This window comes from Pelobates fuscus, chromosome 4 (assembly GCF_036172605.1).
Source record: "Pelobates fuscus isolate aPelFus1 chromosome 4, aPelFus1.pri, whole genome shotgun sequence".
In the NCBI taxonomy this organism is placed as follows: domain Eukaryota; kingdom Metazoa; phylum Chordata; class Amphibia; order Anura; family Pelobatidae; genus Pelobates; species Pelobates fuscus.
Window position 1 is genome coordinate 368,523,985 of NC_086320.1, and position 16,802 is coordinate 368,540,786.

The following is a 16,802-nucleotide window of genomic DNA, read 5'->3' on the forward strand; positions in this document are numbered from 1 at the left end:
TCAGATTAATAAGGCAACCTATGTTGCTGTTTAGAAGTGATTTACATAATAAAGTGCTGATAGCAGATATATATAAATGAGTGCAAGTGTTCCGCATGGGCCTTTTTATGGGCAAACTCTGCAAGTCACCCACTTTGTCATCCTTGAATACATTTCTTAAATTTATTTTTATGCTTTTGCATCTCAGATGTCATGCTCCTGGGCTCAAACAAAATATGTCTTTCCTCACAGATGACGAGTGACCACAAGCTCTACTTTGGAATCAATACTTAGCAATGTGTTTTAACTGGCCTATTTATTTTGTTCTTTCTTGATTTTCCTCATCCGCTGCTTGGTTATACATTGAACTGAGGATTCTACATGAGGGATTAAAGCATGCTTTAGTTTTGCAATGTATGTTTCTACCATCTCTGATTTTGATGACTCTGATTTTGATAAAGGGAACACTTAAACACAATGTAACTCCAAGTCAATCACACTTCTGTGAAATCAAACTCTCCACTTAGGAAGCAACACTGAGTGACAATCATGCTGTTATGCAAATAAGATAGTCAACAGGTGGAAATTATAGGCAATTATCAAGACACACCCAATAAAGGAGTGGTTCTGCAGGTGGTGACCACAGACCACTTCTCAGTTCCTATGCTTCCTGGCTGATGTTTTGGTCACTTTTGAATGCTGGCAGTGCTTTTACTCTAGTGGTAGTATGAGACGGAGTCTACAACCCACACAAGTGGCTCAGGTAGTGCAGCTCATCCAGGATGGCACATCAATGCGAGCTGTGACAAGAAGGTTTGCTGTATCTGTCAGCATAGTGTCCAGAGCATGGAGGCGCTACCACGAGACAGGCCAGTATATCAGGAGGCTATAGGAGGGCAACAACCCAGCAGCAGGAACGCTACCTCCGCCTTTGTGTAAGGAGGAGCACTGCCAGAGCCCTGCAAAATGACCTCCAGCAGGCCACAACTGTGCATGTATCTGCTCAAACAGTCAGAAACAGACTCCATAAGGGTGGTATGAGGGCTCGATGTCCACAGGTGGGTGTTGTGCTTACAGCCCAACACCGTGCAGGATGTTTAGAATTTGCCAGAGAACACCAAGATTGGCAAATTCGCCACTGGCGCCCTATGCTCTTCACAGATGAAAGCAGGTTCACACTGAGCACATGACAGTCTGGAGACGCCATGGAGAACGTTCTGCTGTCTGCAACATTTTCCAGCATGACCGGTTTGGCAGTGGGTCAGTAATGGTGTGGGGTGGCTTTTCTTTGGGGGTCCGCACAGCCCTCCATGTGCTCGCCAGAGGTAGCCTGACTGCCATTAGGTACCGAGATGAGATCCTCAGACCCCTTGTGAGACCATATGCTGGTGCGGTTGGCCCTGGGTTCCTCCTAATGCAAGACAATGCTAGACCTCGTGTGGCTGGAGTGTCAGCAGTTCCTGCAAGACCAAGGCATTGATGCTATGGCCTGGCCTGCCCGTTCCCAAGAACTGAATCCAATTGAGCACATCTGGGACATCGTCTCGCTCCATCCACCAACGTCACGTTGCACCACAGACTGTCCAGGAGTTGGCAGATGCTTTAGTCCAGGTCTGGGAAGAGATCCTGCAGGAGACCATCTGCCACCTCAGCAGGAGTTGTAGGGAGGTCATACAGACACGTAGAGGCCACACATACTACTGAGCCTCATTTTGATGTAATGTCTTTAAAACAAGTCAAAGTTGGATCAGCCTGTAGTGTGTTTTTCCACTTTAATTTTGAGTGTGACTCTAAATCCAGACCTCCATGGGTTGAAAAATTTGATTTCCATTTTTTAAATTTGTGTGATTTTGTTGTCAGCACATTCAACTATGTAAAGAACAAAGTATTTCAGAAGAATATTTAATTAATTCAGATCTAGGATGTGTTATTTGTGTTCCCTTTATTTGTTTGAGCAGTGTATAAATGTATACAATATCACACTCTGTAGTGAGACCAGGAGAGAATTAATCCTTAATTCAGCACAGCATAAATGCATTATTTGTTATTACATCCATTTCAATACACACGAGTATTTTTTTCTGTTTTGTGGCACTCTGCAACTGACACACAAAACACTTTAAACTCCATTTACAACATTTTATTATAAATGCATTAAGTGGTGACATAAAATGGAATTTCAGTGAAATGGTGTGATGTGAAGAATTAAACGCAGTCTTTCATTCGAACTTTTCTTTGCGCCATCATATGTTACATTGAGTAATTGTAAGATTTTTTTTTCACCAACTTTTTTTCCGTGTGCATAGAGGGCATAGTAACACTGCCTAAACTGACTCAACGTGTAATTTGACTTTATGGTACAGTAGAATGCCAAGCTCAAACCATCTTAAATTAGAAAATCCCACATTCTTGTTGGACTTCCATTTGGGAAGCATATTAAAGATGGCCACGTCAAAGGTTAAAAGCTGATCTTCAAATTGCGATTAGTGCTAGAATTTGCTATGCTGTGCCTATACTACATTCAACTATAAGCTGCCAATGTATTCTGCAACTTTGTGCAATGGGTAAACCAAATATACAGAAATTTGATGCACAATAAAAAAGAAAAAAAAAGTGATGTGGGCCCTGCCCCATGGAGCTTACAGTCTACAGAAAGTGAATATTATTGGACAATATGTACATGTCCAAAACTAAAAAAAAGGAAGTCAGATTGCCAGGTCTAATCTGCATAGTTTGTTTAAATCCATCTACCAAACCCATTATTTTCATACAATTTAATTAACATTTTCTTTCATATCAATAAGATAAAATAAGATCACAAAACACATGCCTGGCAGAAAGTTTGTAGAAAGCCGAGAATCTCACAAACTCCCTATAAAATTATTATATCTGTGGGGGTTAAAAGTAATTGTCTGTGGAAACCACAAAAAAAAAAAAAAAACACTTAAAAAACAATATATGCAACAGAATTTACAAACTTTTTGATTGATCATTAAAATTTTAAAACATTCAATTGCAACTGCAAGTAAAATAAAAACAAAGATAATATTGAGAGAAAACATTTGTGGGATTAGATTTCTTTCGGGTAACATACTGGGATTTAAAAACTTTGCATCCAATAACTAATTCTTTAGTAAATTGCACATTAGTAACTTATAGCGTAGTTGCTTTTGTAATGTAGCAAAGTTAGAAGGACTCCACCGCCCTTGTTCAACGTGCCACACGCAATACGGAGGAGACTGACGAATTGTCCGGTAAAATAGCAGCTTCAGGCTAGTAAAGCCAACGTAATAATAGTTTATATCGGCAAGCATCCTCTTCGGACTATTTCTGAGGCTCAGCTGAGATGCCATTGTTGAGAAGCAGAGCCATCGCAGATTGCCATTGACACGTAGCCCTTGTGGCTCAAAGGGTCAACAAGTTTCATACATTGTCCAACAGACACTTGGTACAGGCGGTTGTTTTTCTGAAGGAGGGGGAAAAGAAAAAAAAAGGAAAAGAATTATCTTTTCTACTTTTTTCTAAATAGAATTTAACACGACTATGCAGAACAACATCAAACAAAATCAATGGGAAACATGCAACTTTTATCATGTGTTGTGTGCGTACATTGTTTTGTTTTACAAGTTGGAATTACGATTAAAACAAAAATAGGACTATGCTGGCACACAAACATGAAATACTTTAAGTGGTTCTTGGAAGTAAATAGTACAAAGAATGCTGGAATCTGGTCAGTAAATTATACAGCACCAAGTATGAAAACAAGAATGCCTTCTGCCAAATGGTGGAACTGATAGGATTTGTTCTAAACCCTGCTTAGAAAACCAGCTGCGGTCAGTCTACTGATCATTCATACTGCAGTTGCTATTTCACAGTGTAATCAACATGGAAGGAGGAGTGCCTTAGAGCTTATTACAGACAATAGAAAGATAATGTGCCAACAAAGACATCATGTATTTGGCACAAATGTAGCATTAAAAATAAAATATGTCTTTTAACCCTTTTGTTCACCATGGGGCAGACCTAAAGTACAGGCTGTCCTCACCGACCGGGTTTCATTCATATGATTGGGTCGTAAAACAAATTGGTCAGTGAGGATACGCTAGAGAGCAGGTCTATGTTCAGGGGTTATTCCCCCAAACATACACTAGCTCACTAGAGCAGGTAATCCCTTGAATCTATGTTTGGGGTAAATTCTCTGAACATAGACCAGCGAACGTGGGGAATCTATAGGAACTTTCCAATGGAATTTATTTAACAATTTGGTAAATATAATTCTAATGAAAACATGCTTTATTTATATCTAAAAACAGATTGCAAAACCTGCAGATATCGTTTCTATAGCCTTTACAAGCCCTCCCCTTTTTCTCCAGCCCAGACTGTGTCTGTCCAATCACAGACTTCCCAATGCAGCTTAATGAGAAGTCTTTGCAAGGCAGGTGCTCATGGCAATTGCTACCTATTGAGCTGTTCCAGTGACCTAAACACCCACGAGCCAATAGGACGGACGTCTGATTGACAGCCTGAGGATATAACAAGGATAATAAAATTGACAATTTCTTTTAAAATCTGCACTTTTTGGAAAATGGAAAAAGAAGGACACACTCTTTACACATAAAGCACTTGAAAAAGGAGTCTTAGGTGTTTAGAGAATTATTTTAAGGCCAAAACAGCAAAGTTTAAAAATAAATAAATAAAAACTTCCGTTTCAGTTACTTTGATCTGAAATGTACAATTCCCTTGTTACGTCTCCTGGCTTACTGAATAAGTCCCAACAGTGTCTTGATGAAATGTTATTTACCATCATGTGTAACCATGGAATATTTGCAAGAATAGCAATTTCAGCCTTTTTTAAAACAGCGGTTTCATGATTTCCCAAACCATTAGCTGATCGTTTGTATTTTGTCAAATAAATCATGGCACTTGACTCGCTGCAACCGCCACAGCTTACTGGAGTGGTTATGGTGCAAAAAGTATATTAAAAATCTGTATACGTGCAATGGCTATCTTTAAGCTAGAAACTGGACGAGTAGCTTGGGAAATGTAGGTTACAAACACATGGGTTAATTATCCCAATCTGACAAAATGATTATTCGTTTTATTTTAGGACTACTCACATTTATGTTCCAAATGACGTAATTAGAGAGGGTTGACTATAATGTTGGAGTCACTAATAAGCAGAAAACATCTAAAGCTGTAGAACAACTAGTGCAGTTTAGAGAGTTCTCTGGAGAGGTACATTTTATTTCTCTTGTGGCATTTTGGGAGCCTCTTTAACCTCTTAAGGACCAAACTTCTGTAATAAAAGGGAATCATGACATGTCATGTGTCCTCAAGGGGTTAATACAGATTCTACATGTACAAATAAACAAACGAGAAAGCTGTGTGAAAAAGATTTTCACTAAATGTGAAAAATCGACACACAGAGGTCAGGGGTGGTGGTACCAGATCCACCAAAGGGCGTGAACCCGATATTTAATCAAAGAAAACACTAAATAAATGGGTAGAGTCTCACAGCCTGGTTTTTATACAGTCAGGAAATACAATTGTAGTGGTACAGACTCTGACTAATCAGGAAATAAGCGCAGAGTTATGGTCGTGGAATTGTCAAAGTCATCAATAACATGTAGTCCTAAAAATAAAAAAAAATTATATAATATATATAATGCGGAATACTTTATTGGTACGTATAAAATATGAGGAGATATATATAGTTCTACATGTAGAGATTCTACATGTATGTAGGGTATGCAAACACTTACACCAAACACCCACTGTTGTGATCCTCCAGACCCATGACATTTCATTAGACGTGGTGGATCTGACGAACGGGTCTCGGACATATCCAAACAGAGAAGATTACTTAAAATAAGTTCATTTTCTTCATTGTAAGTCCAGATCTGGAAGAACAAAATATAATGAGGGGCACATAAATACCAAAAATAAAAAACATTTCTTGCAAACTCGTGGTTAATCTCTGGTAAAAGTCATCATCTCACAATATTGAGCCGAGGTTCTTAACATAAAAAGTTGGGACACATTTCGTTTTTTTCCTAACGGATAATACAGACACATTATATTTACCGGGTACAGCAGGTTAATTAAAAGATCATCAAAGAGAGCTCCGGGCCAAACGGGCAAAATCCGTGAAAATTAAAGCGACTACTCTCCACAATGCCTGTTTACTCACCCCGGGGACATGGGGTTACCACCACAGCAACGCACAATCGAGACAACGACCACACTCTGCGTATACAACGCGGGGATGGGCCCAAAGTTAAGCTGAGGCCTGCTCGGACGGCGCACGGGAGGCGGCCGCTCTCTCCGCCGGCAGCGATGCCTCTCACCAAAGGTCCCCCCGACGACGCATGTCCTCCCCCCCCCCCTGCCGGTGAGGGATATCCCGGCAACAAAAGCCTGCAACCCTGAACTAAGATGCCAAACTCAACATGCGGACACAATTGAAATGGCGGATGCCTCGTGTTCACGGGACCAGCAACTCGACTTGGAGTCCAGACTGGACAGACTCTTCATGGAATTCTGGGCCAAGCTGACCAACAGAATGCAGACCACCACGCTGGAAATGCCGACCGCAACGGTGTCTCAGCGCCCACAACCTCTGGCGGCAACACAAAAGTACCTGCCAATGAGGGCCAGAAAAGGCCCAAAGCGGAACCGGAGACCCGGGCAACACACCAAGATCCCCATTACCACGCGGTATTCCAAGAAATGCAGGCCTGGGTCCGATCATCGGCCTGACAACGCCGGCCACATCTCCACCCACACACATGGCACATCGAGTCAACCCGGGACCTACCCGTACAGACCAACCCAAACGGAGACAAGGTGCTGGAGAGTACTGGCGGAGCATCACGACCGGAGACCGGAGACATATGGGACCCAGGATGCCGTGCTGGAATATGCATTCCCCCTGCAAGGGGTAGGGTGACTATACACTATAAGCTCTCAGACGGGCACCAGCTTCTAATGTATGCCCCATCTACCTGTAAGAGACTTGTGGGTCCTCTGTGGCTCGTATACTACACCACACTCCTCGTCTTATCCATCGCTCTACTTTATCTGTGCATGCTAGATACTTAATCTATCACCAACTGAGGCAACTGCTATCTGTTTTGTATCTGATGGCTAGATAACCCAGAATAGCCTGCAACACTAACTTAACGTACTATTTACAATTGTGCCCTAGGGCAGTTTACCTAGCTTGGTCAGACCGCCTGTTGAAAATGGTGATAATCAATCATATGCATCTCAGGGAGCAAAGTGTTTCTTTAACTTGTGAACAGCTTACTGTCTACCCATGTGTTACCAAATGTCTGACCATAATAATTTAGCATGTTACCAACCGGATCTTAGGATCCATAGCTTGTATTTTCAAACTAAAGTTTAACAACAAAAATTTAAAAAACGAGGCATCGCAATTCTGGAAATGTAACTTAACCTTGATGATAGATGTATTAACCCTATACTGTAAATCACTTGTACATTTCCCCCATTTTCTCTTCTGTACCCCATCTTATATGCCTTTAATAAAAGAAAGATTGACAAAAAAAAAAAAAGATCATCAAAGCCTTCTCCATCAAAAGACCAGATCTTAAAGGGCATTGCAAAATATACTATGATATAAAACTAATCAACTCGGTGTAATTTGGGTTCTGGTTAAAGGTTCACTTGATGGATAATAAGGGGGAGAGGGTTAGTTTTCAAATTACAGATAATTCCCACTGGATAGAACCCTTATTAGTGAGAAGATTCAGAAAAGATATACCAAGGGCCAAGCTTTCAATTCCTTCCTAAAACATCCAAGACCCATAAAGATCTTCACTTAAATAATCATCCACTTCGATCCAATATACAGATAGCAAGATTCTAAAAGAACAAAGTTCTTTTTCAAAGTTGTCAAGAGGACAAATGGCATAAAAATTTGGGTTTTTAAAAGATGTCAAGCAGGCCTTTCAGAGTAATAGATAATTTCACATTTCTTATTATTCAATGCTGAATAATAATATAAAAGGTTTAACTAACCTGCTCTGAATCATTAAAGTCACATTCGTTAGCCACCACCAATCCCCCCTTCTGGCTCGGGTGTCCCTGGGCAACAAGACACCGGTTAGTCTGCAGGTTGATAAGCTGAAAAAGAAAAAGGGAAGCTATGTAAGGAAGAGGCAGAATAGAAAACTTCGTTATTTTCACCAAGGCAAATTAAAATGCCTTCATTATGCAATACAGAGCATGGAACTAGTCAATTATAGGCAACGGTGATATTTCCTGCATTACAGTGACAGAATAAAGGTTTTCTTTATTTTCCTTGATGGTGATTAATAAATTGCTTAATAGGGATGGCAGAGTCTCTGCAGATTGAGAACTGCAGTGAAAGACAAGCGTTTAACTAAACAGTTTTTTTGTGTGTGTGTGTTGAGACAGATACAAGGAATACCAAATGTCACGTCAATATAAGTGTTGCACTTGTTTACCAGTCTTGTCACATTCACATTGCATTATCTAAAAATAACCAGTCAAAACCAAATATTTATGAGAACACGGACAAAGGACCAAAAACTTAAAAGCTTGTCATACGGCTAGTTTCCATCCAGTTCTCTACACGACTGTTAGCACACGTGTGAAATTTGGGGGAACCTACAGCTATGGGAAAAAAGAAAGTACACTCTCTTTGAGTTCTATGGTTTTACATATCAGGACATAACGATCGTCTGTTCCTTAACAAGTCTTAAAATTAGGTAAATACAACCACAGATTAACCACACGTGACATTACACCGTGTCATGATTTATTTAACAGAAATAAAGCCTGAAAGGAGAAGCCATGTGTGAAAAACCAAGTACACCTTTACAGATTCCATAGGAATTAAGAGGCTAAGTAACAGATAGATGCTGCTAATCAAATGTCATTTATTAATTGATCATCAGCAAGTGTGACCAGCTATATAAAGGCAAAGTTTTAGCAGTTTGCTGGTCTGGAGCATTCAGGTATGTTAACACAATGCCAAGGAGGAAAGACATCAGCAATGATCTTATAGAAGAAAAGTGTTGTTGCCCATCAAACTGGCAAGGATTAGAAGGCCATTTCCAAACAATTTAAAATCTATCATTCTACAGAGTTAGATCTCAGACTCTACAGGCCTCAGTTAGCATGTTAAAGTTCATGACATTACAATTAGAAAAAGACTGAACAAGTGTGCTTTGTTTGGAAGGGTTACCAGGAGAAAGCCTCTTCTCTCTAAACAGAACATGGCAGCACGGCTTAGGTTTGCAAAGCTGCAACTGAACGAACCACATGACTTCTAGGACAATGTCCTTTGGATAGACAAGACCAAAGTGGACATGTTTGGCCATAATACACAGCGCAAGTTTGGCGAAAATCAAACTCAGCATATCAGCACAAACACCTTATACCAGCGGTCAAGTACGGTGGCGGAGTGGTGAAGATTTGGGCTTGTTTTGCAGCCACAGGACCTGGGAACTTTGCAGTCATTGGGTCGACAATGAACTCCTCTGTGTACCAAAGTATTTTAAAAGGTAAATGTAAAGCCATCTGTCCGACAGCGCAAGCGTGGATACAATTGGGTCATAGAACAGGATAATGATCCCAAGCACACCAGCAAATCTACACAGCTGAAAAAGAGTGGAATCAAGGTGTTGCAATGGTCCAGACCTCAATCCAATTTAAAATGTTGTGCCAGGACCTTAAGAGAGCAGTGCATAAACAATGCCAGCAAACCTCAGTGAGCCGAAGCAATGTTTGTAAAGCAGAGTGGGTCAAAATTCCTCAACAACGATGGGAGAGACTGATCAAGTCATACAGAAAGCGATTACTTATTGCTGCGAAAAGTGGTTATATAGGCTATTAAATCATAAGGTGTACTTCTCTCTATTTTCTTCCACATATGGCTTCCCCATTTAGGCTTTATTTTTGTTAAATAAGTCAGGACACTGTAATAGGTCATGTGTTGTTCTATTAGGTTGTATTTACTCAATTCTAAGACCTGGTAAGATGACTAATGTCCCAATATGGAAAGCCATAGAATTCAAAGAGGGTTTACTTTTGTTGTTTCTCATGACTGTATACCACTTGCAGTGCTAACAAGGGCAACACAAAACCAAAATACCAGTAGATCCCTTCTACAGGAGAGTAACACACACAAAAAAAAAAAAAAAAAAAAAAAAAAAAAACACACACACCGCAGATTGTGCCAGCCTTCCTTGATTCTAGCCCAGAAAGGAAGAGCCAGTGCCCACCATAGATGCACAGAGTAACGGATCGGTGTCTGAAATAGGCGGTATACTTAAAGGGACACTATAGTCACCAAAACAACCTTATCTTAATGAAGTAGTTTTAGCGTACAGATCATGCCTCCGAAGTCTCATTGCTCAATTCATTGCCATTTAGAAGTGAAATCCCTTGTTTCGGTTTATGTAGCCCTAGCCACACCTCCCCTGGCTGTGACTGACAGCCTGCATGAAATCAAAATGATTTCATTTTCAATCAGATGTTACCTAATGTAAATGTTTTTATCTCCTGCTCTGTACATTTCTTGTAATTACACACAGGAGGCTCCTGCAAGGTCTAGCAAGCTATAAACAGAGAAGGAGGCAAGAAATTCTAAATTAAACAGAATTTGCAATAAAGCAAGTGCAAACATTAGATCTCACTTTACAGGAAGTGTTTAGGAAGGTTGTGCACGTCACATGCAGGGAGGTGTGACTAGGGCTGTATAAACAAAGCAATGCAACTCCGAAATGGCAGAGAACTGAGCAATGAGACAGCAGGGTCATGGTCTGTACAATTAAACTACGTCATTAAGCCAGAGATGTTTTGGTGACACTAGTATCCCTTTAACCCCTTAAGGACCAAACTTCTGGAATAAAAGGGAATCATGACATGTCACACATGTCATATGTCCTTAAGGGGTTAAGGAGGCCAAAACACTATTTTATCAAGTATGTTTTGGCTTTTATATGCATAAAGTTAACCAGTACAAAACGGAATAACTTGGGCAAGCTTTTAGGATTTTTTTTTTTTTTCTCTGTTCGGGCATCAGACAAGTTTTGTTTCAATTATGTCATTACAGAGGGCATTTAGAAGAAAACTATATTTTTAAAAAACATGCCTACAAAGACATGGAATATAAAAGCTAAAACGGAAGTACTATTTGGAAAACTGCTGAGAGTATTTATAAAAAAAAATATATAAAAAGGAAAATCCACAATATATATGTGCAGATCATTACACAGCCATATAAACCCATCTGTTTGTCAGTACACAAGGAGTCCTTGCATATCGGTTAAAAAAAATGTCTGCCATAAACTGAAATTACACTGTATGACAAGCATGTCAAACTCGCGGCTCACAAGGACCATCTTTGCGGCCCGGCGAGCCGCGAGTACATGCTGGTGTTATAGCAGAGTAGGCACCTGCTTTCCCCATATTACAGGTGCCTACTCTGCTTACACTTACCCGGTTGGGGAGGAGAGGAAGAAGGATGCAGCGAGGGAGCTGGAAGGACCCCAGGGAGATGCCTAGCATCGGCTCCATAAGGTAAGGAGCAATAAAAAAAAAAAAAAAAAAAAAAATGTATGTGTCTTTCAGAGTGTGTGTGTGTGTGTCTGTCAGTGAATGTGTGTGTCAGTGGGAGGATCACATTTGGCTAAGGGTGCTGTGGTTTAGTAGAGGGAGGGGGGCTGGGATTTAGTAGAGGGAGTGCTGTAGTTTAGAGGGGTTTTTTTTTTATACTGTACTTTTTAAAATAAACCTAAGTTTATATGAAAATTTATGGTATTTTTTTTATGCGGTTAGTTATTGTGGTAGTAAATGAGAATATAAATGGACAATGTGGTCGAGCGCATTGGCTCATATTTATACATACACACACACACACACACACGCTCATCTTTGTGTATTATAGGTTTCGAGACAATGAAGCAAACATTAACGTTAATATATTATGTAAAGCAATGTGCACTCCCTAGCCAGTACTTTAACCTGCAGGTTAAAACCATCTTAACTTGGGACCATTAATATTACACTCGAAGATAAACACAAAACGGTTTGAATTTATATTTTCCCCAGAAAAAGGTTCCAAACCAAATTAAAGCCAAGACAGCAAACACCATTTTCAACCTGTACATTATTTTCTAGATGTCCTTTATACTATCAGTTTGGAACTGGTCAAGGTAAAATGTTTTGATCATCTCAGGCACTTGGGCATTCAATAAAATCTAGAGTGAGAAATAAAATGTATGCTTTAGAACAGTAATAATTGTGTGGTCAGAGATCACGAAAACCCATAAGGAACACTGTAGGGTCAGGAACACAAACATGTATTCCTGTCCTTATAGTGTTAAAACCACCATCTAACCCCACATTGCTCCCCTAAATATAGCAAAGTCCTACTTTTGTTTAAGTCTGCAGCTGCTGTCTCTTCCCAAGCTTGGCTGACATCAAAAGTGTTGTTCAGAGCCAATCACAATGCATTCCCATAAAATTGGCTGAGACTGTCAAGGAGGCAGATCAGGGGAAGAGCCAGCACAAGTCAAACACAGCCCTGGCCAATCAGCATCTCCTCATAAATGAGGAAAGTTCAATGTCTGCATGCAGAGGGTGAAGACAATGAATGTCAGTCACATTGTGCAGCACTGTCCCAGGAAGAACCTCTAGCAGCCATCTAAAGGAATGATCAGTGGAGTTATTACTAGGCTGTAATGTAAACACTGCATTTTTTTCCTGAGGGCCAGGAATACCCAGATGAAAGTGATGAAAAATGCGACCACTCTGCAGAGTTGGTGGCAATCTTATCATGCACCAAAAGGAATATCAGGGCTAGGCACTTTTGGAACAGCACAGAGGTGTGTGGCTCGGGATGGATTTAACTGTAAGGGTTATTTCTGCTGCGGTCATTGTAATAGTAGCAGGTGCCTCTATTCTCGGTCAAATTAGAACATAGAGTCCCATTTCTACCAGAGATTATGACGGAGGGGATCAATGCATTATTAACCTTCATTACATGGAATAGCTGGACAGATTATGCCACCATTGGTGCAGTTCCGGATTTTCAAGCTGATACATACACAATCCTTGTTTTAACATGCTACATATGTATTTTTATTCAGCTTGAGAAATGGTTACTCACATAATGCATTAAAGCGTTGCATGCAGAATCAAGTTTCTATTAAACCAGCGCTCGTTATAAAAAAGTTAAATAATTCTTATTCAGGGTTATATTACAATAGGAACATTTGAACGCAGTGTGACATTTAGATACTGAACCAACAACAGATCTGTGCTATACTGACAAGGTTGAATTACTTCTTACCCTCCCACGCTGCAGTATTTTTGGTCTCTTGGGGCCTCTATTAACAAAAACAGGTGGCTGGGCTTTAGCATTTGGTCCTGACACTTGCATCTCAGGGTATATATTGTCCAAATACCATTTAAAAGATTTGCATTGCAGCCTGTCCCTTAAGGCCATGCGCTCACTGATATCACCATAATCTCTGGTTCTTAGTTCTGGTCTCAAAATAAAATATTGTTCCTGTTATGGAGACAAAGAAAAAAAGTTGTTGTGAAGTAAATGCATTAAATATACTGCATGAGGCAAACTACATACAGCTCTCTGTTACATTTTAAAGGACACTCAAAGGACCAAAATCGCATTAGCTTAATGAAGCTGTTTTAGTGTATAGATCATGCCCCTGAAGTCTCACCACTCAATTATCTGCCATTTAGGAGTTAAATCACTTTGTTTATGCAGCCAAAGCCACGCCTCCGCTGGCTGAGACCCACAGAGCTCCCCTATACACTTCCTGAAAGAGTTAACATACTGTACAAATAGGGAAGCTAATAAAAATAAAATACTTTAGAATGTCTAATCTCCTGCTCAGTTAATAGACTGCTAAAGCCTGCAGCATCCTCCAGTGTGTGATTAAAGTTCAAATAACCTGTGGGAGTCATTGCTAGGAAGCTTGAGGCTAGTGCTGCAGAAAAATAAACTCTTAAATGGCAGATAATTGAGCAGCAACACTGCAGGGGCATGATCTATACACCAAAACAGCTTCATTAAGCTAAAAGTTGTTTTGGTGGTAAGAGTGTCTCTTTACTAGTAATAGCATAGCAAAATTAACTGTTCAGAGAGACATATTCATATACAACTGAAAGTCATAGTGTTTGTCTAGATTTACTTCTAGCATCTAAAAATAAATAAATAATAGATACATCATATTACAGGTGTGAATTTGAGTGGGTAACATTTTTTGTTCTTTTTCAAATTTCTTACATCAAGCAGATATTTTATTTGGTTACAGCAAATGGTCCTCTGTGCTGATGATAAAACGTATAACCTTGTAACAAGATTGTGTTGATAAAAAAAAATATATATATATATATATATATATATATATATATATATATATATATATATATATATATATATAGTTAAAAACTACAACATTCATTAGAACTTCACCCACCAACTAACCTTATATTCATCCATCCAAACATGAGCCAAACGCAAAGAATTGTGGGCCATTGTGTCATGGCCACCAGGCGAACCATATGGACGTCTCTTTCGGAAAATGTGCCCAACTCTGGAGCAAGGTACTATAAGAAGGCTGCCACCACACATCCAGATCTGAAATAAACCAAAGAAAATATAAAATGCTCAAACATCTGCACATTCTTCAAAAATTTAATTAAAAAAAAGAATAAAATAAAAAAAGTATAAAGTAAGTTATCAATCACTTTAGTGGATAGCGCAACTTTTATTTGGATAATTTTTTCCCAAAATATTTTATTTCAGCACCAGGTTTCATTATATAGAGAAAAATGATATATTAATGAGTGATGATTCCCTTGATAGGTGAAAAACCCTGTGTCTGAATCTTAATATCCAAGCTGTAAAACCTGCTTAACTGGAGAATTCTTAGTCTGATTAATTTGGGATACATTTTGTTATTCCCCTGGCTACATCAGTAATTAAAAATAGTGTACACTTCTCCTTCAACACAATATATTGTACAAGAAAAATGCTAAGCACTTACTATAGCGTTAAAAAAAAACAAAAAAAAAAAACAGGCAGCAGTAGACAATACAAGGATTCCCAGACCTCGTGAATGAACTTCAATGCATCTTTATACATGATGAAAGAGACCACAAGGAGAACACAAATTCATTTTTATCTTCACAAATTCATAGCACAATGTATAAGCTAATATTTACTAAAATTTTAACTCCTCCACCAGACTGTATAATATGGACACATATGTAATAACGACTATAAAAAATAAATAAATTAAAAAAAACATTTAAAATAAAGAAATATGAAATAAAGTAAAAAAAAAAACAAAAAAAAAACCTCCATAACCAGAAAAGAAAGAAAGTGTAAATGCCATCCATTATATTTCATGAATTCTGGGTTTTTGGAAAAACAAAAGAAACTCCTTATTTACCCGAAATGAAATTTCTAGATTTTCTCCTCCCCATATATCCATTCCGCTGTCATACTGCCCCAGAGTATTAAAATATTCTCGGTCCATTGCAAAGAGACCCCCGGCCATAGTTGGAGACCTATAATAAAAAGAGGAGCTTTCTGAGTCTTATTCCCGCGAAGGAAAGAAGGTTAAAGAAAGAATAGACGGAAAGTTTGATCACTCGTTGTTCTGATAGACCCAATGCTACAAGCTTTACCTTGCGTGTCTACGGGATTTGATTATTTTTACATAGCTCAGACCTTCATTTCAATTTGTGAAACAGATAGAATGACCAATTCTTGGCATTAGACTTCATGGCCCAGCCACTGCTTGAGGCGACTTTACAGAAACTCTCACAAGCAATAAAATGAGGAATTTTACTCCAGTAAAAATACAAGAGCCTACTGGTACCGGTATATTACAAAGGAAATGAAATGCATATTTGCAGCACTAGAGGGCAATATTACTGCCCCTAAAGAAAGATGACTGCCCCATCTCCCTTTCTTATTACAGCCGTGCCCTATCGTGGCTATTTGATCAGAGACTAGTTTGATTTACTCCTGTCCTCCTTACAAAGGACTTGGCACCAGCAGACACATCCATTTGTTCCAGTTCAGAGGAAAAACAACGGGCTTATTGTCCTATTTGGCCAAATGGTTTGGAAACAGAGGAATAGAGAGGAAAGGGAGCGAGTCTAAAAGATATTAATACGAGAACTACTTTGCTATTCAGGCTCCCAAACCTCTGCCTATATTGTGGCCTAAGATGTAGAATTCACATTTATATAACACAATGACCAAACATGGGGGGTGGGGGAAATGGGCAAGTCAGCTATGTTTCTGGTTTTGCTAAAAATATAAAAAGCTATTTGAATTCCTGTCAAATTTACACATTAGTGAAGGACCCTGTAATGTTTTGGCCCCCTCAGCCCACTCACTGCCAAATGGTGACAAATGTAAAGCCCACACATCACCTGGCAATATACAGGAATGAAATTAAACAGGTAAATGGAACTGCTCTTAAAAAAAAAAAAAACACACAAAAAAACGTGGTCACACGTGAGGGGTGTCTGAGCCTCCAATACAAGCTGACTGGGGCAAAAAGGGCAATCCTAGTTCTATGATGGGCAGAGAACGGATATTTGGAGAGCAGACGTAAATGCCACTCCAGCTCTGAGAATCCTAGCAATGATCTCTCAATCAGAGCGCTCCTGTTCATGTTGTTATGGTAAGTATAACTGACGTTATTTAAGCTATTTCTAAACTAGGATCAAAAAGAACTTACTCCTTTGTGGCAAAAGGCATACAAAAAAAAAAACGAAAA

The 16,802-nt window shown here is 39.3% G+C and overlaps 1 protein-coding gene across 1 annotated transcript in view; it reads right to left on the reverse strand.

The window, feature by feature from the left end:
- Positions 1-2,498: 2,498 nt before the first annotated feature.
- Positions 2,499-16,802, reverse strand: part of GALNT11 (polypeptide N-acetylgalactosaminyltransferase 11) — a 30,372-nt gene continuing 16,068 nt past the window's right edge. Inside the window, exons 7-12 of the mRNA XM_063452699.1 lie at positions 15,459-15,576; positions 14,489-14,641; positions 13,328-13,546; positions 8,023-8,127; positions 5,742-5,879; positions 2,499-3,445 (exon numbers count right to left, since the gene is read on the reverse strand). Coding sequence (XP_063308769.1) covers positions 3,317-3,445; positions 5,742-5,879; positions 8,023-8,127; positions 13,328-13,546; positions 14,489-14,641; positions 15,459-15,576 — 862 coding nt within the window. The 3' untranslated portion in view covers positions 2,499-3,316. The remainder of the gene's footprint in view (positions 3,446-5,741; positions 5,880-8,022; positions 8,128-13,327; positions 13,547-14,488; positions 14,642-15,458; positions 15,577-16,802) is intronic.